General features: G+C 39.4%; 1 protein-coding gene across 4 annotated transcripts in view; it reads left to right on the plus strand.

Annotated features, from left to right (window-relative positions):
- The first annotated feature begins 375 nt into the window (after positions 1–375).
- LOC131245026 (uncharacterized) overlaps positions 376–25,189 on the plus strand; it is a 33,742-nt gene continuing 8,928 nt past the window's right edge. Inside the window, exons 1-9 of one of the 4 annotated variants that reach the window (XM_058244182.1) lie at positions 378–730; positions 984–1,120; positions 1,203–1,376; positions 5,908–6,144; positions 6,237–6,337; positions 6,447–6,519; positions 8,411–8,479; positions 8,632–8,742; positions 13,410–13,535. In XM_058244182.1, coding sequence (XP_058100165.1) covers positions 406–730; positions 984–1,120; positions 1,203–1,376; positions 5,908–6,144; positions 6,237–6,337; positions 6,447–6,519; positions 8,411–8,479; positions 8,632–8,742; positions 13,410–13,535 — 1,353 coding nt within the window. In that variant the 5' untranslated portion in view covers positions 378–405. Of the gene's footprint in view, positions 731–983; positions 1,121–1,202; positions 1,377–5,907; positions 6,145–6,236; positions 6,338–6,446; positions 6,520–8,410; positions 8,480–8,631; positions 8,743–13,409; positions 13,536–25,189 lie in introns of all 4 variants that reach the window. The other 3 variants (XM_058244183.1, XM_058244184.1, XM_058244185.1) reach the window with 3 other exon arrangements.

The raw sequence follows: 25,189 nt of genomic DNA on the forward strand, positions 1-25,189 counted from the left end.
GCACGTGGACCTTCGCATGACTGATTGCTCCCAAGTAGCCCGGACACGCCCATACCTAACAGGCGAGTGGTTGGGATTCTATGCATAAATGAAACGTGGTGTGCATACAAGTACGTCAACCGGATGGCGATTGGGTAGTGTGTTACGCTTTCGTCAGGAGGAGAATGTTCCGTAGAGTGAGGAGCCGACGGTGATGCATGTGTTCTATCCACACGAGTGGTTGGGATTCGCTGCATAAGTGAGACATGGTTGCATTCAAGTATGTAAATCTGTGGTATGGTCCACTTTGAGCTAATTACAGTAGTTAAAATGAGCTGGAAAAACATCACGGTGGGCCTCACCACGCAATCCACGTCTATGTCAAGCAAACATTGTTTGTTTGGGGAAAAGAGAGATGCGAGTAGGATGATAAGGAATTGGATTCCAGGTAGTCGGGCATTACTAGCGAGAGGGGTACTGTCCCAGCTTCTTCCCACCCGCCCTCGTTCATTTTCTTATCGTCCTTGTCGTCATCATCCTCCGCCCCTCTGTAACAATACGATTAAACTCTCCTCCTCATCATCTGCAATGGACGATAAGCATCAACCGCAGCTGCAGCACACGGTGGGGAATTGGTACTCGGTGCCGGATCTGAAACTTCGCGATCATCGTTTCACCGTCCCTCTCGACTACTCTGCCCGCGACTCTTTTCCTCATACCATCAACATCTTTGCGCGCGAGGTCGTTGCTGGTATATATATATCTCTCTCTCAAACTCCTTTCTCTCTTTCTTTTCAAAAAAAATTCCCTGCTTTAACTGTCTCTGTCATGATGGAGTGGACAAGTTTTATGCAATCTAACTGCCTTTCTTTTTTTTCTTTTTTTTTCTTTTTTTATTTTTTTTAACTTCTTTTATTCTCTCTCATTTTTTTTTTTCGGATTATCATCTTCTATGGGTGACTGGATCTTTATTTATTTATTTATTTATTATAATAATTTTACAGCTGGGAAGGAAGAACAACCGCTGCCATATCTCCTATTCCTACAAGGAGGACCAGGTTTTGAGAGCCCACGACCAACTGAGGCTAGCGGATGGCTAAAGCGAGCATGCGAAGAATATCGTGTTGTTTTGCTGGATCAGGCATGATTTACTTTACAAGCAGCTTGCATCTCACTTTTTCTACTTCTTCTTCCTGCACATTAATGTTGTCTATATCTGGCAGAGGGGAACAGGCTTGTCAACTCCTTTGACAGTATCCTCCCTCTCTCAAATGACGGCTCCAGAGCAGCTTGCTGACTACTTGAAACATTTTCGAGCAGATAATATTGTGAATGATGCCGAATTTATTCGCGTACGTCTTCTGCCAGATGGTGGACCTTGGACAGTTTTAGGGCAGGTATCAACTTAAAAGTTAAATGTGTCTTTTTAAACTTTGTAGTGTAGAGCTATTCTATGTTATTTATGTTTGAACCCTCTGCCATCACTAATATTTTCAAGGATGAGGTCCGGTTACTTGCAAACATGATGATTAATTGCTGAAAGGCTACATCATAGATTTCATGCTGGCTTTTTCAGCAGCTTCTTAACTAGCAACAGGACTTCCTCTGATGTCAATGCCAAATCAGGGTCTTGATATCAGTTTATAGGCTAGATAATTAACTTGATTGTCGTCATGTATTTGATGGCTTAACAGGTCATTCTCAGTAAGAATGCTGTCTGTCAGGCAGTGTTAGCTTGAGCTGATAAAAGTTGACCAAACAGTTTATTGAACAGAAATCAAGCATGATTTTGTGGATTAGGGCCCTTTACATATAAATCCAACATAAAGAAGATGGAAAAATGAAAAAAAAAAGTGAGGGTTTACACTTTCTTCTGATATTTTCCAAAATGGTCAACATTGCTTCGGTTCATTGAATTCCACTAAAATTTGGTGTTTTGATCCTCAAAAGAGGCACAAATCTATCTTAAAATGAGTTTCTAAGCTTTTTCCTTAGTTGAAATGAAGAAAGGAGAGGTTTTTGTTTTTTTTTTTTTTTTTTGAAAGTTGGGTCAAAATTTTGAAAATAAAAAATGTTCAAAATGGGCCCTTTATGGTCATGTCAGCTTGTAAGGGACATATACAAGGAATATCGGTCAATATGACCCATTGTTTCATAATGAACACGTTAGAGGATATTATGGTAATCTTCTAAGTTGCCTTATTTGTTAAGATGTGTATTTGTTGAGATCTCTCCAGATCTCCCATCTCTTTTATATATTCCTATTATTTTCAATGAAACAAACAAGGTAGAGTTCCGACAAAATAATAGGAATAAATAAAAGAGATGGGAGATTTGGAGAGATCTCAACATATACCCATCTTAACAAATAAAGAAATATCATAATCTAGAAGAGTACTCTAATATACTCTAACAAAACCGATTCGCCCCCATATTGCATAATGGTAGTGACAATTTTCATTACATGTCTGCTGATACAATCGATATGTAACCATTTTTTAATACATTGGTTGGTAGTAAACCTAAAGTCAATGGGTCAATTCATCTATGACATCATAGTCAAAACAACCATTATGATCGAACCACATCTAAGTCTACTTTCCCTTATCTTATTACCCATTGGTGCTACTCCTAAATTCCCTCTGTTAAAGGAGGAGAGAATTTGTGTGTGTGTGTGTGTGTGTGTGTGTGAGAGAGAGAGAGAGAGAGAGAGAGAGAGTTGCCTTATTTATAACAATCAAGGTATTCTGTAACAATAATGGTGGTCGTAACGGGCTGCCTTATTTATAACAATCAAGGTATTCTGTAACAATAACGGTGGTCGTAACGGCCACCACCATTACCTTTATGATATGGGGTGTGACGGCCATTACGGGGGTTGTAACGACCGTTACGGTTTTTTTTTTTGAAAAAAAAAAAACCTATATCAGTCTTGTAATGGATCGTTGCAGGGCCGTTATGGCCTTTATTGGTGGCGTAACGGGCCATTACGGGGGTTGTAACGGCCTTTACGGGGTTGAAATGACCTTTATGGTTCATTTTTCCATAATGGCCCTTACGGCCTTTACGAACCCGTAATGTGTAACGGTTGCCACCATTACCTTTACGTAACAACCTATATGGCATGCCATGATAACAATAGAAGGGTATAATTACATATATGGCCTTATTAGGAGGTACAACTAAAGAAAGACAAGGGACAAATAAGAAAAGCATAAAAATAAAGATAAAAAAGGCTAAGACTAAGGCCCATAACACAAAAGGCCCAAGTGTATGTACATGAGGGCCCAGTCATAGGCCCACACGCACATACACCTACACCCTCAAATGCATTCATTTCTAATTCTATCCTTGTCTTGCCACACATCCATCTCAACATCCTCATTTCAGCTACACATCTTGCGAACATGTTGATTAAGTGGCCAACATTCTATCCCATAAAGCATGGCTGGTCTTATAGCCATCCTATAAAATGTCCCTTTCAGTTTGAGTGGTTCATGACGATCACATGGAACTTCAAAGGTACATCTCCATTTCTTCCACCCTGCTAGAATTCTATGGGCAACATCCTTCTCAATCTCTCCACCCTCATGAATTATTGACCTAAGATATCAGGAGTGGTCATTTTGGAAACTTCTTGGAAAGCAATCTTTGCTAATTCCTTGTTCCCACTCCCTATTGTAACTAAAATTGCACTCCATATTGCTGTTATTAATATTTGTTTAATTATTTTAGGTTAGGTGATTGGCTTGTTGATTGATTCCCAATTAATAACTTTCTTTTTGAAGAGTAATTCCTGATTCATAAGTTAGTGTGATTTATTTCTTTAATTCTCTAATTGGATGCAAATGATTTAATTCATTAGATTGAATTGCAGATTTTATTGTTTGTTACAGATTAGATTCAATTGGCTGCTTTTAATTTCCAACTTCTAGTCTTTTGTAATTGTAAGTTCTGATTCTTAGCTGCTTTAGAGCTTTATTCCTGGATGTAATACGTTTTAATTTATCTTAAAGAAATTGCTGGTTTATTTGTTCTGGAATAGATTCAATTGATTGCTTTTGATTCATAATCTATAATCTGTAACTTTAGTTTGTGATGTCTAATCTGTTTTAGCTTTGTATTCCATTGCAAACTTCTAAATCCATTTTCAAATTCAGGCTTAATCACTGAATTCTTTCCCTCTTTTTGTCTTCTCCGATTTGAAAGTGGTAGATTTTTTATTATTATCTATCTTTAAAAGCATATTAAGTCATTAGTTTATTTTAGATTCCTAATCTGTGGTGGATCACATTGTCTGATTGCTCTAGTTTCCTACCCCTAATTTTCTGTGATTTGAGTTAGGGAGTTTAATTTTAGTGTATTAATTCTTAGTTGTAGATTTAGATTTATTCAGAATTAAGACAATTGCTTATTTTGAAGATCTATCTTGAATTTTGGTCTATTCAAATTAGAGTTTAATTCCTTAATGTGTTCATTGTGATGTATCTGAATTTGAGCATATCTTACCCGACTCTTCACTCGCTGTTTCATCTACTAAGATTTCCTTCCAACCACCTAGTTGTTGTGATTTGAGTTTGAATTTTTATATTCTAATCTGTTGATGTTTGAATTTAATTGAATTGATTCAGCATTGTGATTAATTTTTGGCAATTCTTATATCTGGATTTAACCATAGCTTACTTGGAATTTTAACTGAATTTGCCGACTCCTTATTTCCTAATTCTTCATATGAACTTAGCTACTGATATTTGTCATCAATTGTAATTCATTGAAGTTTGAATCCATCTGCTGATTTTTTTCTTCCTTAATTCTATCCATCCAGATTTTGACTTTGAACTGAATCAGTGATTTTAATCACCCAACTGTAATCAGTTGAAATTCGAGCTTTATTCGAGTTTTGAACTCAAATAATGACCCCAATTTCTGACTGTTATCCATTTTTCTGATATTCATTTTCGGAAAGTTCACTTGATTGGGTTTCTATTTATACATTGCTGAAATTTTATACTATTAGACTTTCATAGTATTGTTAAATTCTCATGATTTGTTAAAATTCTGTTCCTGGTATTGCTGAATTTTCCAAGTGCTGCTTAAGATTTAGTATTGCTAAATTATTTATTCTTTGGTTAAACTTACCCAATATTGTTGGTATCTTCTTGAAGTAGGGAATTGTTTCTTATTGACCTATTGATTTTTTATTTTTTATTTTTTCTAGAAAACCCTTTATGTTTAGCTAATCTTAAATATTCTTTCAATTTTTTATTCTCTTATTGCACTTATTTCTCCATTAGCAACTAAACCTTCAGCTCATACCTCACACAATACTAAGTCCAAAACTGCTTAAATCTGAATTTGGCTTTTACAACTGTGTGAAATTGATTCATCATTGAAAAAGTCTCTTAGGTTGAATCAGGCCTTTGAATAATCAATCGAATCATTAGGTCCTCAACTACTTTAGATTTAATATATATATATAAAATCAAGTTGTCAGGTCTTTGAATTGACATTTGCCCATATTATTCACTAATTACTATAATCCTTATTAGGAAGAGGATGCTAGAAAAAAATTTAGCTTGTGCTAAATCATGTAAAGTTTTCAGTTAGAGCTTTCCATGTCCTTTCAAGTTATTCTACTGTACTTGGTCTAAGATTGATAGAGCTAGAGTTTCCCATATTTTCATGCCTCTTCGTGAATAGATACCCAACAAAGTGAAACTTTTAAAACCAAAATGCTTTATTGCATCCCAGTGCATTTGTTTTTCTTTTATACATTCAGTGGGTATCTGTTGATTCCATGTCATGCATTTTATTGTGAGAAGTTTACGTTTACAGCATCCAATTATTCCTGTGTTTTCATGTATTACCTTGAAACTTTTCGTGTGCTTTTGTGTGTTATTGAATAACTATTTCATTTTACTTGTGCAGAGCTATGGCGGTTTTTGTGCAGTTACCTATTTGAGTTTTGCTCCGCAAGGTCTTAAGTGTGCCCTAATCACTGGTGGGCTTCCGCCAATTGGGAAGGGTTGTACTGCAGATGCTGTTTACAGGGCAGGTTTTGAACAAGTTCTGCGTCAAAATGAAAAATTCTACAAAAGATTTCCCCCAGATATTGAAATTGTTCGTGAGGTTGTAAATCACTTGACAGAATATGAAGGAGGCGGGGTAAGTCATACCAGTTTAGCATGGCCTCTTGCTGATGATGTCAATACAATTTAAAAAAGCAGTTCTTGTAACAATCTATATCCTTTGAATAGGTGCTTCTTCCATCTGGGGGCATGTTAACACCAAGGGGATTGCAAACTCTTGGCCTTTCAGGTTTAGGATCCAGTACTGGCTTTGAACGCTTGCACTACATGTAAGGCATGACTTACACTTATCAAAAGGAAAATAGGGGAAAAGAAAATTCTGCTCCTTATGCTTTTGCATTTCAAGATTGACATTGATGTGCCGTCTACTTACTCTAGGTTTGAGAGGGTCTGGGATCCTATACTAGTTCCAGGAGGACGAAAGCGTATCAGCTATTTCTTCTTGAAGGCTGTAAAGAAACCATTTCTTTCCCCTCAATCTTATATGCCTTTGCTACAATCATTGCCGTTGATTCAGATAAATAGTGTGAATTAATACCATATTGAGGCCCATGCTAGATACTTTTTTGAAGCACTATTTCGGGCTCAAACTGCTAAACTGCTTTGCATGAAAGGCTGTTAGGTCTGTGTTTTGTAGCTGCAAATTGGTAAATTCACAGGAACATGCAAAACAGGTGGGCATATATTCCCTGAAATACCAGTTTGATATCCTTGAAATCTAAATGGGCGGTTCATCGCGGCTGGCCTATGCCACTTAATCAGTTTGTTGTATGTTTGTCACTGCATTGCAATGTTTCTCTTGTCATTCTTGCTGAACTCGCCATGCCTTTCACGCCTGCTCATAGATGCTAGTTTTGTATCAAATGACGCCCATCCTAATGTGAAAATACAATCACTATAACTGATATAATTTGAAATCTACCTGTTTATTTTTTCCAATTCTCTTTGCTGCCGTAAGTTTCAATCAGTTCTGAACTTCTCTGAAGTTACTTGTCCTGGAGGCATCATTGAGCTAGTTAAATCTGAGGCTCATTCTGCTCAATTTATTGATCGGGTCCAAAACAAGTCAGGCTAGGGCAAGGCCATTTTGCTGAGCTGTCATTCAGGCCCAGTTCAAACCAACAAAAAAAATTGCTGTCAAACCGCATCATGGACCCAGATCCGTCTGTTGATTGGGAGTCTACTGGCTGATATATCCCTACCAATCCCAGTGCATCATCCTACTGGAGGACTTGGGTCTATGTCAATTAAAGGATCTCAAAAACTATTAAAGAATCTTACCTGGGTCCTGGAATTTCTTGGATCTTCAGTAAGCAGACTTTGCCTGATTGGTCAATTGAATCGGGCAGGTGCCTGCCATGGGACATCGAATGAGGTAGGTGGCTAGGTTCTGTTTCTACAACCCTATTGATATGATATGCCCGGCCACCTTCCCCCTATCCCTTATGTTTAGTAGGGGGATCTACTCAAGAACAACCGGTTGCGGTTGGGGTTAAGGGTGGGAATAGGCCAGGTGACCCACCTGGCTCGATGAGCCCGACCTCCTTTGGACTAGGCTTAGACCCACTCAAGTTTTTGGCCAGGCTTGGGCTCAAGTCATTTTAGCCCAATCCGGCTGGCTCAACTCGACTTCACAGGTACGTGTCTTATATTCCAAAAATATCCACCCCTTGATTTGGCAACCCATGCATCTTGAATGTAGATCATTGATGTCTCTATTACTTTTTGCATGTGTGGCCCACTTGATCAACTTATAGATTAGGAACAATTGAGTGGTAAATGGGGATTATCAATTTTTGGGTCAGGCTTGGGCTCAACCAAATTTTTTTGGGTCACAGGCTTAGGCCTGCCGTGCTAAGCCCATGCCTGGCTTTAGACTGGGCTCGAGCCTTGGACCTTGAGTATTGAGTTGGGCCAACCTAGCCTAACCGGACCAAACCCGGCCCATTGCGACCCCTAGGGGTGGTACGGAAGGGACGATCTCTCCAAACGTTGCACACCTCAGAAAAGAAAGCCTCAACCAGAAGCAGATTACTTTTGGGCACAAAATTCAGGCTGGGCCCAAGCTTGGCCCATTGTGAGCTAGGCCCAGAAGTCTTAATCTACTTGGATTGAACTTGCTTGCATATTTTCTTCCTTTTGCTTTTCCTTTCCTATTTTACAAGAGCATTGGCAATTTGATCATGGTATCAAAAAATAGTTATGGCTGTGACAGCCATTAGTAATGGTAATGGCAGGTGCCATTGCGCATGACAAGGCCGTAATAGTTATTATGGGAAAAAATGGCTGAATCTGATGCAATACTTCTTTGCTGATAAAGCTATTGTGCTATTGTTTTGCAGTTCGAGAATTGGATGGCATTTGATACAAATCCACTTTATGCTCTTTTGCATGAGTCTATATACTGTCAGGTAATCTTCTTTGACCTCTCTCTATTAGTTGGGGCTCTCAGCCATGTCATTCTTACATGCTTATTTATTCAATTAGCATGGATGCCTTCGAATTGTTTTATAATGTTGAAATCTTATAACTTGCCTCTAACTAGTTCATTCTTTCCAACTAGAAGGGAGCTTCATCGCAGTGGTCTGCTCACAGAGTAAGGGACGAATTTGAGGACATGTTTGATCCAATCAAGGCTGCAAAAGAAAATCGTTCCGTATTATTCACTGGAGAGGTAAACACAAGCTGTAAATTGCATATGGAAGTGACAAACAGACTGACGATTGTAATTTCCTTTTTTACTATGTATGTGTTTAAAGAATCATTTTTTCTAGTTACAGAGAGATTCAAAGAAGAATAAGGAGAAGGAGAAGGAAAAGAGGAATAGGAAGACGGAGACGGAGGAGGAGGGGGAGGAGAGAACGTTTATGCATAGTCATTTCTGTTTTTCATTTTATTCAAGGGATGCTTGCCTAACTCGAATGACAAAATGAGTTTTCCTCATCTAGATGCATGCATGCATCTGATGTAAAGAAAGAAGACAATATTAGAAGGCAGTTTGGGAAGTGGAGGAACTAATGCAAGGATCGTCAATGGGGAAAGGGTATTTATAGTTGGAGACTTAAATGTGAATGTAGGAAGAAAACATGAGAGGTACATGCCAGACATGGCTTTGGTGAGGGAAATTAATTAGTAGCAAGAATAGTTGAGCTTGCAACATCATGTCACATAGTGATAGTGGTTACTTTTTGGAAAAGCAGGATGAGCATTTGATGACCTTGAAGAGTGGACAGCACATCAAAAATAGACTTTTCCTGCTTAGGAGAACGGAGTGGTTAAATATGCAAGGGCTTTAAATTTGTACTAGGATTTGGGAAGCCCTTAACTATGCAACATAAGCTAGTGGTCTTTGATGTGTGCAACTGTGCATTGAACTGGAAAAGAGGAGTCCAGAGTAAAAGTTACCAAAGAATAAGATAAAAGGAAGACACGTGCAGTTGGATTTTATATAGTAGCAGGGTGTTTTTGTCAAATCTTTCTATGCCAGTTTAGTCATCCTCCACAACGCAGTTTTGGAGAATTCTTTGGCTTTCATTCGAGTATATCCCTACCTCTCCTAGGGTGGTTACGTGATGCAGGGCAATTAACCACTTGCTTTAAAAGCTCGAACTAATAGAGCATGGTGAATTAATCCATTTATCTCATAGCCTAGGCCCCACATCTCATGGGTTAGGACTTCGGCCGAACCCCCCTCTTGGGCCCCACTTCACATGGGTACCGCCTCACATGGGCCGCCCACCTCAAGTGTGCCCCCGCATCCCACAGGCTACCCCACTCGAGCCAGTTGTGAAAATGCCCCTGCATTAATCACCCCCGATGAGGAGTCTCAAACACTAGAGTTCCTGCTCTGATACCAATTTGATGTGAGGGCATTTTCACACCGGGCTCGAGTGGGATAGCCTGTAGAATGCGGGGACACACTTGGGGTGGGTTGCTTGTGTGAGGCGGGCCCCACCCGTGTGAGGCGGTAGCCATGTGAAGTGGGGCCCACGAGGGGGGTTCGGCCAAAGTCCTAACCCATGAGATGTGGGGCCCGGACTATGAGATAAAGGGATTAATTCGCCATGCTCTATCAATTCGAGCTTTTAGAGCAAGTGGTTAATTGTCCTGTATCAAAGTAGTATCAGAGTGGGAGGTTTAGTGTTCGAGACTCCTCATCGAGTGGCTCGTGTGAGGTGGTACCCATGTGATTTGGGGCCCACGAGGGGGGTTCGGCCGAGGTCCTAACTCATGAAATGTAGGGCTTGGGCTATGAGATAAATGGATTGATTCGCCATGCTTTAATAGTTCGAGCTTTTAGAGCAAGTGGTTAATTGTCCTGCGTCAAATGGAGCACATTAGGGGTGGGTGGCCCATGTGAGGCGTTACCCATGTGATGTGGGGCCCATGAGGGGGGTTCGGTCGAGGTCCTAACCCATGCAACGTGGGGCCCGGGCTATGAGATAAAGGGATTTAATCGTCATGCTCTATCAGTTCGAGCTTTTAGAGCAAGTGGTTAATTATCCTGCATCAAAGTGGTATCAGAGCCGGAGGTCCCGTGTTCGAGACTCCTAGTCCTTACTGGAGGTGATTAATGCAAGGGCATTTTCACACCGGGCTCGAGTGGGGTTGCCTGTGGGATACAGGGCCACACACAAGGTGGTTGGCCCATGTGAGGCGGTACCCATGTGATGTAGGGCCCACGAGGGGGGTTCAGTCGAGGTCCTAACCCATGCGATGTGGGGCCTGGGCTATGAGATAAATGGATTAATTCACCATGCTCTATTAGTTCGAGCTTTTAAAGCAAGTGGTTAATTGTTCTGCATCATTACGTTTTTATGGTAGGAATTGGATAACCCCCAATGTTTGCATCCTTTGTTTACAGGATGGAGAGTTGATGGATCACCTGTTTATGCATTGTGGACTCTTGGCGGGATTATGAGAGCACAATGCTTAGGTTTTCAAGGTTTGATGGGTGACACATGACCAGGTTTTTTCTAGGCTTGGAAGGGGGTTTTGAAAGGAAAAACAAGGGAAACTCTTTGGAAGGTTTGTCTTGTGGAAAGCCTATGGGTATTTGGAAAGAGTGGAAAAACACTCTTCTTCGCAGTATTTCCGGGTCGTGACAAGGTCCAAAAAATTGGGCTATTTCCTAGGCATTGAAATTGACCCTTTTTTGTGGATGCAATTGGAATTTTTTTTTGCTGCCACTTGGGGTCCGGATTCAACTATATTTGTTGGAAAATATCTCATCATCCTGCTTTTTGTTTGGCTTGTAGAGCTACTTAGTGCCTTTTTTTTTTTTTTTTTTTTTTTTTTTTGGTCCTTTTAATAGAAGTAGAGTTGAAATTCAAAAAGAAAAAGAAGAAGAAGAAGAAGAAGAAAAAGATGGTGAAACTTAAAGGGGGAAATATCAGTGTTATTTGGGGATACTGCAATAGCAGAAGGCAAGTGGAATCTTGAAGCAGAGGGTGGGGAGATGCAGACAAAGATGGGACTAATTGTTTAAAAAGAGCAGCAGAAGAAGTGCCTGAGGAATCTGATGGCAAGAAAACAATGCACATAAATGTTTGCTGGGGGCATGAGGTACAAAAGTCAATTAGCAAAACGTGGTCTAGCTGTAAAGATTGTCATAGAAGTTCAAATATAGAAACCCAAAATCATATAGAGTGATAAAGAGGAAACAAAGAAATCAGTAATGCCATTTTGAAGTATATGAGAAATTATATGATGGGTTAAGCACATGAGAGAAAATATTTGCAAACTAAAAACAGTGAGGGAGAGGAGAAGTAAAGACGTAAACAATGTTAGATGCATTATGGGATTAGAAGTAAAGACATAAACAATGTTAGATGCATCATGGGATTAGAAGTAAAGATATAAACAAGGGTAGATGCATCATGGGATTAGGGGATCTTGGTGAAAGACTGAGATTTGGGAGAGATAGATAGGTTACTTAAGTGGTCTTAATCTCTTAGATTTTTGCATTAAGGTGGAATAGAGGAGTTGAGAGTAAAAATTGCTCAAGCATAAGATGACGATACTTGAAATAGAAAGTGTCAGTGTTATTTGGGGAGAAAGAGATAGCACAAGGCAAGTGGAATCTTGAAGCAGAGGGCAGGTGGATGCTGACAAAGATGACTGTTTGTATAGAAAAAGTAATGGAACTGCTTGAGGAATCTAAAGGCAAGAAAAGCTCACATAAAGAAATGTTTGGTGGAATAACGAGGTACGGAAGGCAATTAGCAAAAGGACATCATAGATGTAATTTGGTGCGTGACAGAGAAGTATTTATGTAGAAAATCTGGAAGCATATAAAACGATAAGAAGGAAGCAAAGAAAACTGTAATTCCAAGTATAAATCATATGAAAAATTGTATGATATATCAAGTGTACCTAAAATTCTCTCTCATATATTTCAGGTAGATATCCAAAATAGGTATTAGATAATGCTCAGAGCAAGCGTTTTGCACTGTATTCTTCTGATTTTCATTTTGTACAAGTGGATCTGTTTTTCAGTGATTCAAGCTGTTGATATCATCGGCCCACTCTGAATGAACCATGCATCGAAAACATCCAAGATGGAAATTTTTTAAACCCTTCAACAGGCGGCCAATGTGGTTCCCATTCAACCAATAGAAGGCCAAATATTCTGCATTAAGGATCTTCCAATCTTGGTGATTTTTTGTGCATTTTCCATCCATGCTATGCACCATATCAACATTTTGCATCAGTGAACCATCAGCCCACTTGCATAAACTGAAACTGGAACATGCTTTACAATCTTTCACCCAAGCATTGTATAAGATACATCATACATATATTCAAAATCCTTCGTGCCTGTTGTGGCTATGGTTGAGGATTATGGGTGTGTTCTTATAAGGCTTTGCCACATGGACTTGCATTCAGAATCAGAGGATTTCTCACAAGCCTGGATTAGGATAAATTTAGGTGATGTTTGTTCAGTTACCTTCCTCAATTATTGAGAATAGAACCATTAAAGTTTGGAGAGTTCATTATATTCTTGGTTTTCTTAGATCTAGTGGTTTTTTTTTTTTTTTTGGGTTTGGAACATACTTCCTTCATCTTCCATGTTTCATGCCTTGGTCCATTTTTGCCAGCTGCACTGAACAGACAAAAATGGGTACACGTGATATTTATTCATCAGGAAAAAGCTTGTTGACACGGTTGTTTTCACTTTTTATGAACAAACAGTTCAAATAAAATTAATCACTTCCTGTATCAGTTGCTTATAAATATTTACTAAATCCTAAACCCATATTGTTATCCCCCTTTGAGTAACTTTCCCCTCGCAGTGGTGTCTCATAGTATTAGCTCATACACTCCTTTGTCTGAATACAGATGATTTTCCCATGGATGTTTGATGAAATTCATGCCTTGAGACATTTCAAGGAGGCAGCTCATTTGCTGGCCACGAAGGAGAATTGGCCTCCATTATATGATGTCGCTTCTTTGAATAATAACCAGGTCTGCTACCTCTTGTACCTCTCTCTCTAGTAATCATAAGATTTTATTTTTATTTTTCTTTGTAACAATAATGAAAGGTCACTTTTCTTTTCTTTTTCTTATTATTATTTTTTTATATTGTTTGCATAATTTTACCTCTCCAGTTTCTGGTTGAATAAATAAGACTTCCGTCGTTATGTTGATTTTATCTAGTGTTTTCAATATTGACAATATCGGTCGATATTATCAGCATTGTAGGTGCCTAATATGAAACAACCAGGTTCCATGGTGTCGCCGATAATATTGCATTGTATTGATGGTAGCTCTTGATATTTTAAAATATCATGAGATATCACCAGGATTCCTTTATAAAGTTCCCGATATCGTCAATGCATACGATACGTAACAATGATATCAAGGTAGCATATGGGAGGTTTAAAAAACTCATTTTTTCAGGGATTTTTTGTTTTGAATCTCTTGGTGGGATGTCGTGGGCACAAATATATTTTTGCTTCTTTTTCTTGGTTTTTGGATTTATTTTTTGTATTTTGGTGCTTGTTTTGTACGATATATGAATGATCTAAACTCCTTTCAGATATAATTAAATCACTTCTATCAGATAGCATAGTTTAGGAACATATACAAAAGGAAGCTTTTTATGCATTTTTTGTTTTTTGTGATGTTTTGAATTCCAAGTATGCAATCATGTCTGATGCAGGACAATTAACCACTTGCTCTAAAAGCTTGAATTGTTAGAGCATGGCGAATCAATCCCTTTATCTTATAGCCCAGGCCCCACATCTCATGAGTTAGGACCTCGGCCGAACCCCCCTCGTGGGCCCCAAATCACATGGGTACCGCCTCACACGGGCTGCCCACCCCGAGTGTGCCCCTGCATCCCACAGGCAACCCCACTTGAGCCTGGTATGAAAATGCCCCTGCATTAATGTCTCTTTTAACATCTCCTGAAGTTCCATTGAAAAGTTCCATCATTTTCCCAATGTTTCCCCCGGACAACTATACATTCTCCAATCATCATCTTCATCATCATCATCATCATGTCATCTAAGCCTTTTCCATACTAATCGGGGTCGGCTACTGAATCTTGTTATGTTTGTCCACTCTGTCACGGACCATATCCTCAGTTAAACCATAGGTCCTCAAGTCTTTTCTTACTAACTCCAACCACGTCCTTTTAGGCCTTCCCCTTTCCCTTTTAGAGCCTTTTAACTTGAACAACTCAATCTTTATAACTAGTGTAGTTCTTGGTTTCCATTGCACATGGCCAGAACCTCTAAGTCCACTTCCTCTCTTCTTATTACCTATTGGTGCAAGTGTTTTATATAGCGCCCGTAGCATAGTGGTAACGCTTGTAGCATAGCGTAAAGTATGCGTAGCGTATGTAGTGTCGTAGCATGTATAGCATATGTAGCATCATAGCGTGCATAGCGTATGTAGCATATACTATACTTTTTTTAAAAATAAATGGTAATTATATTTTGTAATTTGTACTTAATACTCTCAACTTGTGGGATTTTAATTTTTAATATTTTTTTTGTACTTGTGACTTGTGGTTTCAATTAGACATTATTAATTATAGTTTGCTTAAAACGTTGTTGACGTGATAATGATTTGATTTGGTTTATGTACGTGAATTGGCTTTTGATAAATGATAATTAATTACTTGTTTGAACATGCTTCTACTTGAAAAAATGAATAATCTTTTAGGAATTTTTATTTTTATTTTGTTTTTTTTTCTTACTATTTATCATATTTTTTCAACTTCTAAATTAAAAATAAATAAATAGAAGTATCGTGTAGCTTACGATACACGCTACAAAGGGATGAATGTTATGCAACACGCTACCACTATTTAAAACATTGATTGGTGCTACTCCTAACTTCCCTCAAATGCATTCATTCCTAATTCTATCCTCGTCTTGCCATTCATCCATCTCAACATCCTCATTTCCACTACACTTAACCTATGGACATGTTATTCCTTGACTGTCTAATATTTTGTCCCATAAAGCATGGTTGGTCTTATAGTTGAGTTGGATTTGAGAAGAAATCAGTAGAAAGAGTGGAAGGGAAGGTGTAGAAAGAGAGAAGAGAAAAAGGATGGTTAGGGCAATGGGTTGTCTATCCACCTCTACACAACTCTCATATTATTTATAAATATGTACATATGGCGCTCCAGAAGAGCATACTAAGCATATACACACATGCACTCAAATAAAGACAATTCATAGTTACATATATTTCTCAATATTGCCCCTCGAGTTGGAGCATAGATATCAATCATGGCCAACTTGTCTACTAGATGCTGCAAGGGATCTTGAACAAGGGATTTAATGAACAGATCAGCTAACTGCTCCCTGGAACGAATGAATGGAGTCGCAATTTCTTTAACAACCACCTTTTCACGGATGGAGTGACAGTCTATCTCAAGATGTTTGGTACACTTATGAAACACATGATTAGAATGACAACTTGATTGTCACAGTACAAAGGAATTAGACCAGAAGGAGGATAACCAAGCTCTTGTAACAAGGTGTGAAGCCACATAAGTTCAAACGTCACCCATTGCTCTATATTCAGCTTATGCAGTGGACCGAGCAACTACAAACTGATTTTTACTCTTCTAGGTGACTAGATTGCCACCCACAAAGGTGCAATAGCCAGATGTAGATTGGTGATCATGAAGACTACCGGCATAGTGGGCATCAGAGAAACCAGAGAGATAAAGATGACCATGTCATTGAAATTGTAAGACTCGACTAGGAGCCAATTTCAAATAACGGAGGATCCGATACATAACAGAAAGATGGGATGTACGAGGTGCATGCATAAACTGATTGATGACACCTATTGCAAACGAGAGGTCAAGGTCGTGTAATAGTCTAATAAATCAGGCTTCCAGCTAAGCGTCCAACTAAGTTACGATCAATGTTCAAAATATCGGTATCGCGCTATGTATCGCACCCTTGGGATACAGATACGTATTGGTTATCGCACGGGATCAGTGTTCGAGTTGTCGACGAAATGGCGATATTATCTCCGATAATATTGGTGTCGCTAGTCTAGCGATACCGAAACCTCATTTTTTCATTTCTCTTCGGATTTTCGGCGAAATATTAGAGATATAGACGAAAATCTTGTATTATTGCCGACAATATCGAGATTATCGCACTGTAGCTACCAACCAACAACCCATAAATCCAATAAATAGGTAAGAAAACCCGTCTTTCAAAAAATCGGAAAAAATATCGGAACTGGGAAGATCTACCCATTGATTGGAACTCGGAGCTCGGAAGAACGCCTCGATCAACAGCGTCGATTGCAGACATTCCGTTCGGATTTGCAGGTAAGAAAATCCCCCTTTCTTCGGCAACAACCCTCTTTCAAAAACCCCCTTTATTCGGCGGCAATCCCTCTTCCACGAAATTTTGGGTTTTTTTTTGAAAGAAAAACCTTCCAGCCCGGAAGATTTATATGGAAGCCTCGAGCACGTGATGCGGTTTGGCTAGTGACGCTGCCAGGTGGCTAGTCACAAGTGCTATGTGGGCCCCACCATGATCTATTTGTTTTATCAACACCGTCCATTCATTTTTAAATGTCATTTTAATCGTTGTCCCATAAATGAGATTCATTAGAATCTCAGTTGGACCACACCATGGGAAAAAAATAATGATTGAACGTCTACCATTAAAAACCTCCTAGGGCCCACTATAACGTTTATTTGACATATAACCGGTAGATTAGGTCATACGGACCTGGATGAAGGCAAAAAACAAATATCAGCTTGATCCAAAACTGTTGTAGCCCCAGGAAGTTTTTAATGGTGAGAGTTCAATCAACGCTGTATGGTCCACTTGAGATTTTGATCCGCTTCGTTTTTGGGTTCTTAGCATAAAATTATCTGTAAAATGGATTAGACGGCATGGATGATACACATACATCATGTTTAAGGTCCATGGAGCACCGACCACTAGCCATTGGCTAGTCGCAAGGAGTATCCAATCCGTTTGAGGTAGCGGATTGCGTAGCGAGCAACTCCTACGCTTAGCGAAACTGAGTAAACCCTGTGAGGCCCACAATGATTTATTTATTTTATCCACTCCGTCCATACATTTTAACAGATAATTTTAGGCCTAAAGGCAAAAAATGAGGCATATCCAATGTTCAAATGGACCACACCACAATAAACAGTTGAATTGAATGTCTACCGTTGAAAAATACTTGGAGGGACACAGAAGTTTTGGATCAAGCTTATATTTGTGTTTTCCTTTCATCCATGTCTGTATGATCTTATGAACAAGTTGGATGAAAAATGAACATCACTGTGGGGCCTAAAAAGGTTTCAACGGTGGAAATCATTATCCCCACTGTTTACAGTGGTATGATCTACTTAATCTTTGGATATGAATCAACTTTGGGCTCAACCCCTTAAATTAGATGGAAAAATGGATGGACGGCGTGGATAGACCACATACATTCAAGGTGGGCCCAAATGAGTGGTCACTGAATGTTTAAACAGTGGTTACTGAATCTCCACTATTTCCTCTCGTGTGGTTGCCCTGAGTTTTGGATCCACAGATTTTTTGTCTGATGTCCTAAAATGAGCTAAAAAAACGGATAGACGGGGTGGATTTTTTAGAAACATCATGGTGGGCCCCACGTAGCGTCCCAGTGGAGGAAAGAAATCCCCGTCCGGACGCGGATTAGCTGCTGACAGGATGAGTAGCGAGACTCGCCACCGAGGTGACGTTGCCAAGTTCTGTAGGCCCCACCATGATGTATGTGTTGTATCCTCACAGTCCATCTATTTTTCTAGACCATTTTAGGGTATGAGACCAAAAATGAAGTATATCCCAATCTTAAGTGGACCACGTTACAAGAAACAGTGTTGAATGAACGTAGACTATTAAAAACTTTTTGGGGCCATTAAAGTATTGGATCAAGCTAATCTTTGATTTTTCCCTTCATCTTGGTCTGTATGACCTAATCAACAGATTGGATGTCAAATACACAGTACAGTGGGCCTTAGGAGGATTTTAATTGTGGATATCCAATCACTATCGTTTTCATGTGGCGTGGTCCATTGGATCTAACTCATTCTTTACCTCATACTAAAATGATATCTTCAAATGGTTGGACGGTATGGATACGAAACATAAAGCGTGGTGGGCCCACAGAACCACTCGACGTCACTTCAGTAGCAAGTCTTGCTACTCTACCTGTCATAGCTAATCCGTGTTCCTACGGAAGCGGGTACATACGTGTCGTGTGAGGATGCGAATTGTGTACTTACTAAATTATGTGGGGTCCACCGTGATTTACATATTTTATCCACTCCGTCCATCCATTTTAACAGATAATATGAGGGCTTTAGCCCAAAAACTAAGTATATCCAAATCTCAAGTGGACCTCACCATGGGAAACAATGCGAATTGAAATTATACCGTCTAAAATTTCATGGGGGCCACAAAAGTTTTGGATCAATCTGTTATTTGTGTTTTTCCTTCATCCATGTCTTTGTGATCTTATGAAGGGGTTGGATGACAAATAAACATCACTGTAGGCCTTACCAAGGTTTCAACGGTGGAAATCATTATTACCACTATTTCCTGTGGTGTGGTCCACTTGGCCAAAAAGTGTATTTTTTTTTTTTAAAATTCATTTACTTTTGCATGTCTTAATTATTGTAAGCTTGCATTTGTATTATATACACTCTTTGGTTACTATTTGAGTGATTTCTTACAACAACGCATGCCTTTTGGCCCCCATTAAATGGAAACTCATTATTTAATGAATTCTTTTTGCAAATTTTTCATTCCTGAATATGTAAATATGTGTATTTAGGCATGTCCTGAAGTTTTACTGAAAAATTCCATCATTTTCTCCATGTTTCCCAATTTTTCCTTGCATTTCCGATTATTGGCGATATTATCGGCGATAACAATATTATATCTTTATCTCTGGCCAGCGAAACTTTTAGCGATACCAACAACTCAAACACTGCACGGGATATATCGTTTGTATCGCATAATTTATCGCACTTTTTGGGAAACATGGGGAAACATTGGTAAAACAGTTGAATTTTTCAATGAAACTTAAGGGATTGTTAAAAAAGACCTTAATACACACTTTTAAATCATAACATCTCAAAAAAAATGTGCACATAATAAGTTTCCTTTGTATTGGGTAATAAGTTATGCGACGTTTAACTAAACTAATGCAACTATATTTAAATTGAATGTATAACATTTATAAATGTATCAAAGACATGTATGAAAACACAACCATTTCATTGAAAAGCAAAAGAAGTAAAATTTGAAAAATATACTAGTTGTGGCTTAGATCCACGTAAAGTTGCGTTGTGGCTCGTAATCATCGTCTCCATTTCAACGGGCTGGGAATAGTATCGACGCCATGATGCAAAGGTTTTATTTACGCCTTCCATCCCTATTTACAGATCATTTTAGGATATGAAACCAAAAATGAGGCAGAACCAAGGCTTAAGTGGGCCACAAAGTGGTGATTGAACAACCACCATTAAAAGCTTCTTAAGAGTTGCAAAAGTTTTTGATCGAGTTGATATTTTTGTTTTCACTTCATCCAGGTCTACAAGACCTTATGGATGGGTTGAATGGTAAAAAAGCATCACAGTGGCCCCTAGAAAGGTTTCAGTGATGGGTGTCATTATCACTGCGGCTTCCTTTGGTGTGGTCCACTATATCTCTGGACCTACTTCATTTTTTGGATCATGCAGCAAAATGATATGAGAAAAGGGATGAATGGCGTAGATAAAACCCTTACATCATGGTGGACCCCACAGATGCCTGCCTAGACAGAGTATGGTGCGTGGGGTAAGACGCAACCCTTCTTTCGCGAAGAGGAGCTCGAGTTGCACGCACGGTTCAAAGGAGATCAAAGTTAAATGGGCCCCATAATGATGTGTTTAGTTTATCCACACCGTTCATCCATTTGGCGAGACCATTTTAGATGTTGATCCCAAAAATGAGTCATATCCAAAGCTCGAGTGTACCACACCACAGATAGCAGTGATTCTCACTGTTAAAACATTCGTAGGGCCCACCATAACATTTATTTTCCATCCAATCTGTTCATAAGGTTACATAGACCTGGATGAAGAGGAAACATAAATATTATATTGATCTGAAATTTCCGTGACCCCCAAAAGGGTTTCAATGGTAGACGTTCAATATCCCACTGCTTTTTACAGTGTGGTCCACTTGATTTTTGGATATGTCTTATTTTTCGGTTCAAGCCTTACCATGAGTTCGTCAAGTGGACGGACAGTTTGGATATAACTCATAGCTCATGATGGGACCCACAAAGCTAGGTGACGTCAACACAGGTGGCGTGTGGCATACGGAGGCAGATTGCGTACCGACTAACTCAGTACAGTAAGTGTGCTGAGTAAACTCTGTGGGACCCACCTTGAGTTATGTATTTTATTCACTCCCTCCATCCATTTTAATAGATACTTTTAGTTCTTTAGCCCATAAATGAAGCACATCCAAAGTTCAAGTGGACCACACCATAGGAAGTAGTATGAATTGAACGTCTACCGTTGAAAAATTCTTGGGTGCACAGAAGTTTTGGATCAAGCTGATACTTGTTTTTTCCCTCCATCCATGTATTTGTGATCTTATGAACAGGTTGGATGACAAATAAACATCAATTTGGGCCCTAGGAAGGTTTCAACGGTGGAAATCATTATTCCCGCTCTTTCCTATGGTATGGTACACTTGAGCTTTGGATATGATTCAATTTTGGGCTCAACCCCTCAAATGAGCTAGAAAAATGAATGGACGGAATGGATAAGCCACATACATTCAAGATGGCCAGTAGAGATTACTCAGTACCAATCGTGGTGCAGTACATGCTACACTAGCCAATCGGTTTTCTTCAAAAAGGCACACAGAAACCCTTTCGCACGGAGTTCGTGCGCTGATGTGGTAGGTAGGGTCCACCTTGATGTTTGTGAATAATCCACCCCATCCATCCATTTCCCGATCTCATTTTAGGACATACGTCAAAAAATGAGGTGGATCCAAAAAATCAAGTGGGCCATAAGAGAGGGGAAACTGGGGAAAGAGTTTTCTACCGTTGAAACCTTCGTGGGCTCCACCTTGATGTTTATATGCCATCCAACCCGTTTATAAGGTCATTCCCACGGGGATAAGTGAAAACACAAAACCTTTAAGCCTGGTACAAAAAAGCCTGGAACAAAACTTTTGTGGCCTTCAAAATATTTCTACAATGGTGACTGAATCCCCGTTGTTTCCTCTGGTGCGGCCCACTTGAGTTTTGTATCCCCTTCATTTTCTTGCGTGTCCTGAAATGATCTCGCAAAATGGATAGATGGAATGGATTTCTCACAAACATCAAGCTTGACCCCACCTATCATCCCAGCAGCGCCGGTTATATACTGCGCGAATGGTCGAAGTCAATTTTATTTTTGGGAAGTAGCCGAGCAGCGAGAGGGTTTCGGGATTCCGAAACCCTAAATCCCCACAAATCCTGCACCCAATCTTACATTTTTCCGATTTTCTCCGATTTCAGAGAAAATCGGCATTCGAATGGCCCATCGAAAAGCTTGGGATTTCGATTTTTGATGCTCGAGAAGGAGATTCACTCACCTACAAACGGTGCGACCCTCTTATTCGAATGGCCCACCAAGTGAAGCTTCCGATCAAAGGCAACTCCTTTTGAAGTACCAAATCCACCCTCTTGAAAGTTTTTTACTCCTTTTTTCTCCGATTTCGCTGAATTTTTATGATGTTTGAGTAAAGCATTATTTGTGAAAAAATCGCGATAGAAATAATATCGCACGATTTTTAGCCGATATTTAACGATATATAGATCGATACCAGCTATTTCTTGATTTTTTTTTTCACCTAAATATCTTTCGGATGGTTTCGTATCGCTAGACTGTGATACTAATAATATCGGCCAATAGTATCAATATTGCGAACACTGGTTATGATACATGTCAGGATAAGATAAGAGTTCGCCATCATCAAGACTAAGTTTCTAAGCAACATCCATAGTGGCAACAGGTCAACACCCAAGCATACCAGTCTCAGACAAGAGATTGAAGGCATATTTCCGCTGCGATAGAACAATTCCAGACTTGGATCTAGCTACTTCAATACCAAGAAAGTGGTGAAGTGTACTCAAATCTTTAATAGCAAACTGTATCATCACTAGCTAAGACAATATCATCTACATGGACCAATAAAACCGTAATCCCCTTAGCACGACGACAGATGAAGAGATAGTGATCAGAATGGCTGTGAACAAAGCCAAAGTCCTACAATGTTTGGCTAAATTTGTTAAACCAGGCTCGGGGTGGTTGCTTAAGACCATAGATAGCCTTTTTTAGGCGACAAATCTAATGTAAGCTACTGGTTAGGGAGAATCCTGGTGGTTGATCCATATACACTTCCTTAGCAAGGTCACCATGAAGAAATGTGTTCTTCACATCTAGCTGGAATAACGGCCAAGATAGATTTGTAGCTAATGAGATGATCACACTTAAGCTTGGCCACAGGGGAGAAGGTTTCGAAATTATCCACTACATCGTTTAAGTGTAGCCCTTAGCGACTAATGGAGCTTTATACCGGTCATTTGATCCATCTGGAAGGTACTTAATAGCCCATTGGCACCCAATTGTCTGGTTACCCTTCAGTAAGGGAAATAGCTCCCATGTATCATTCTGTTCAAGAGCCTACATTTCTTCCATCATAGCTTGCCTCTAGTTAGGACTATTGAGGGCATCCTTGAGAGTGGGAGGAATAGATGAAGAGGAGATCGAGGTAGCAAAGGAGACAAACATTGAAAGGAAGCGTAATAATGGATAGGATTTGTGTAAAGCAATAGGGAGATCATCAAAAGATGAATGGATAGTACCTGGATCTCCATCGGAAGTGGATGGAATGATGAAAGGCTGATTAGTTAAGGATTTCTTCTGTCGTTGGGACACACGTAATGGCTTGATATGTTTAGAAAGATGTGAGTCTTCATTAAGAGAGATAACTGGAAGATGTATAGGCGGATTTAACATAGTCCCTCCCCTCGATTGGTAAAATAATTGTGTAACGAGTGCCCTTCATATGAGAAGTATGGAACATCCTCAAAGAAAGTTACATCCATTGACACATACTTCTTGCGAGTCAGGGGGTTATAACATTTTTACCCCTTCTGGGACCGTGAATATCATAGAAAGATACATTTTTTGGATCGATGGCTTAATTTGTCATTACTGCCATCTAGTTTATGAACAAGACAAGTACATCCAAAAACTCTAGGAAACAAGGGAAAAGCTTTATCATGAGGATGTAGAAGTTCAAAGGAGGACTTATTGTGTAAAATCCTAGAAGGAATGCAATTAATAAGAAAGACAACAATAAGTAGAGCGTTATCCCAAAAGCATTTCGAAACATTCATACCAAGGAGGAGCGCACGTGTAACTTCTAGAAGGTGACGATTCTTCCTTTCGGCATGTGGACTCGATTCTAAGTTACAAATTATTCGTATCTTTCATTGATGATCATTCTCGCATGACATGGATTTATCTTATGAAATTCAAACATGAAGTTTTTGATATATTCTAGGCCTTTTACAGTGAAGTCGTAAAACTCAAAAGGTCTAGACTTCCTCGCAATTGAGCTAGGAGGTAACATAGTTCTATGATGCTTAGAAAACTCACATGTAGCACAACATAATAGTTTAACAGTAGAAATAGAAGGGAAAATCAGTCTCAGTCTTGGTTTACTTGTAGAAATAGAAGGGAAAATAAGTCTCAGTCTTGATAAAGATGGATGCCCTAAACGGCAATGGCATCTTGACAGGATTCCCTATTAATGACAAAGCACTGATAGGACTAGCAGGGGTATCATCGAGGAAGTAAATCCTGCTATGTTCATTGCCCCCACCAATCGTCTGCTTCGTCTGGATATCCTGAAATACACAATGAGAAGGAAAAAATGTTATGGAACAATGCCATGATTTAGTAAGAGAACTAGCAAACACCATATTCAATGGAAAGGAAGAAACATGAAGAACAGAGGATAGATGCATAGTAGGAGAAAGGGTAATGGATCCAATTCCAAAGATGGGAGAGTGATTGCAATCGACAACTGTAATAGAACTAGACTGACTAGTAGGTTCATAAGATTGGAACAAATGAAGCTTACTAGTCATGTGAGATGTAGCGCCAGAGTCGATGACCCCGGGGGAGATGAGGATGCATAGAGTACAATACCTGACTGGACTAAGCTAGGACTAGAAGAAGAGATCGGGTCACATGAGTGGCGGTGCATCAAGGCATCATATGCTTCTCGAGAGACGGTAACTGAATCACCTGAAGCCGACACCTCGTGAAGCAATGCTGAAAGTTTTTGACGAGAGTTCTTAGAAATAGATGACACGACACCCGCCATATAAGCACTTATCCACGAAGGGTGACCAACAATATCCCAGCATTGATCAATGGTATGGTTAGTTCCACCACGATGAGAGCAAATGCGGGAAGATCCATTATGACCACATCCACGGCCACTAAAAATGCAGTTACCACAACCACCTCTGTCAGGAACTCGACATCTGGATCTATTACCATAACTAGGAGTATGGCTAGA

This window comes from Magnolia sinica, chromosome 5, assembly GCF_029962835.1.
Source record: "Magnolia sinica isolate HGM2019 chromosome 5, MsV1, whole genome shotgun sequence".
Classification (NCBI taxonomy): Eukaryota; Viridiplantae; Streptophyta; class Magnoliopsida; order Magnoliales; family Magnoliaceae; genus Magnolia; species Magnolia sinica.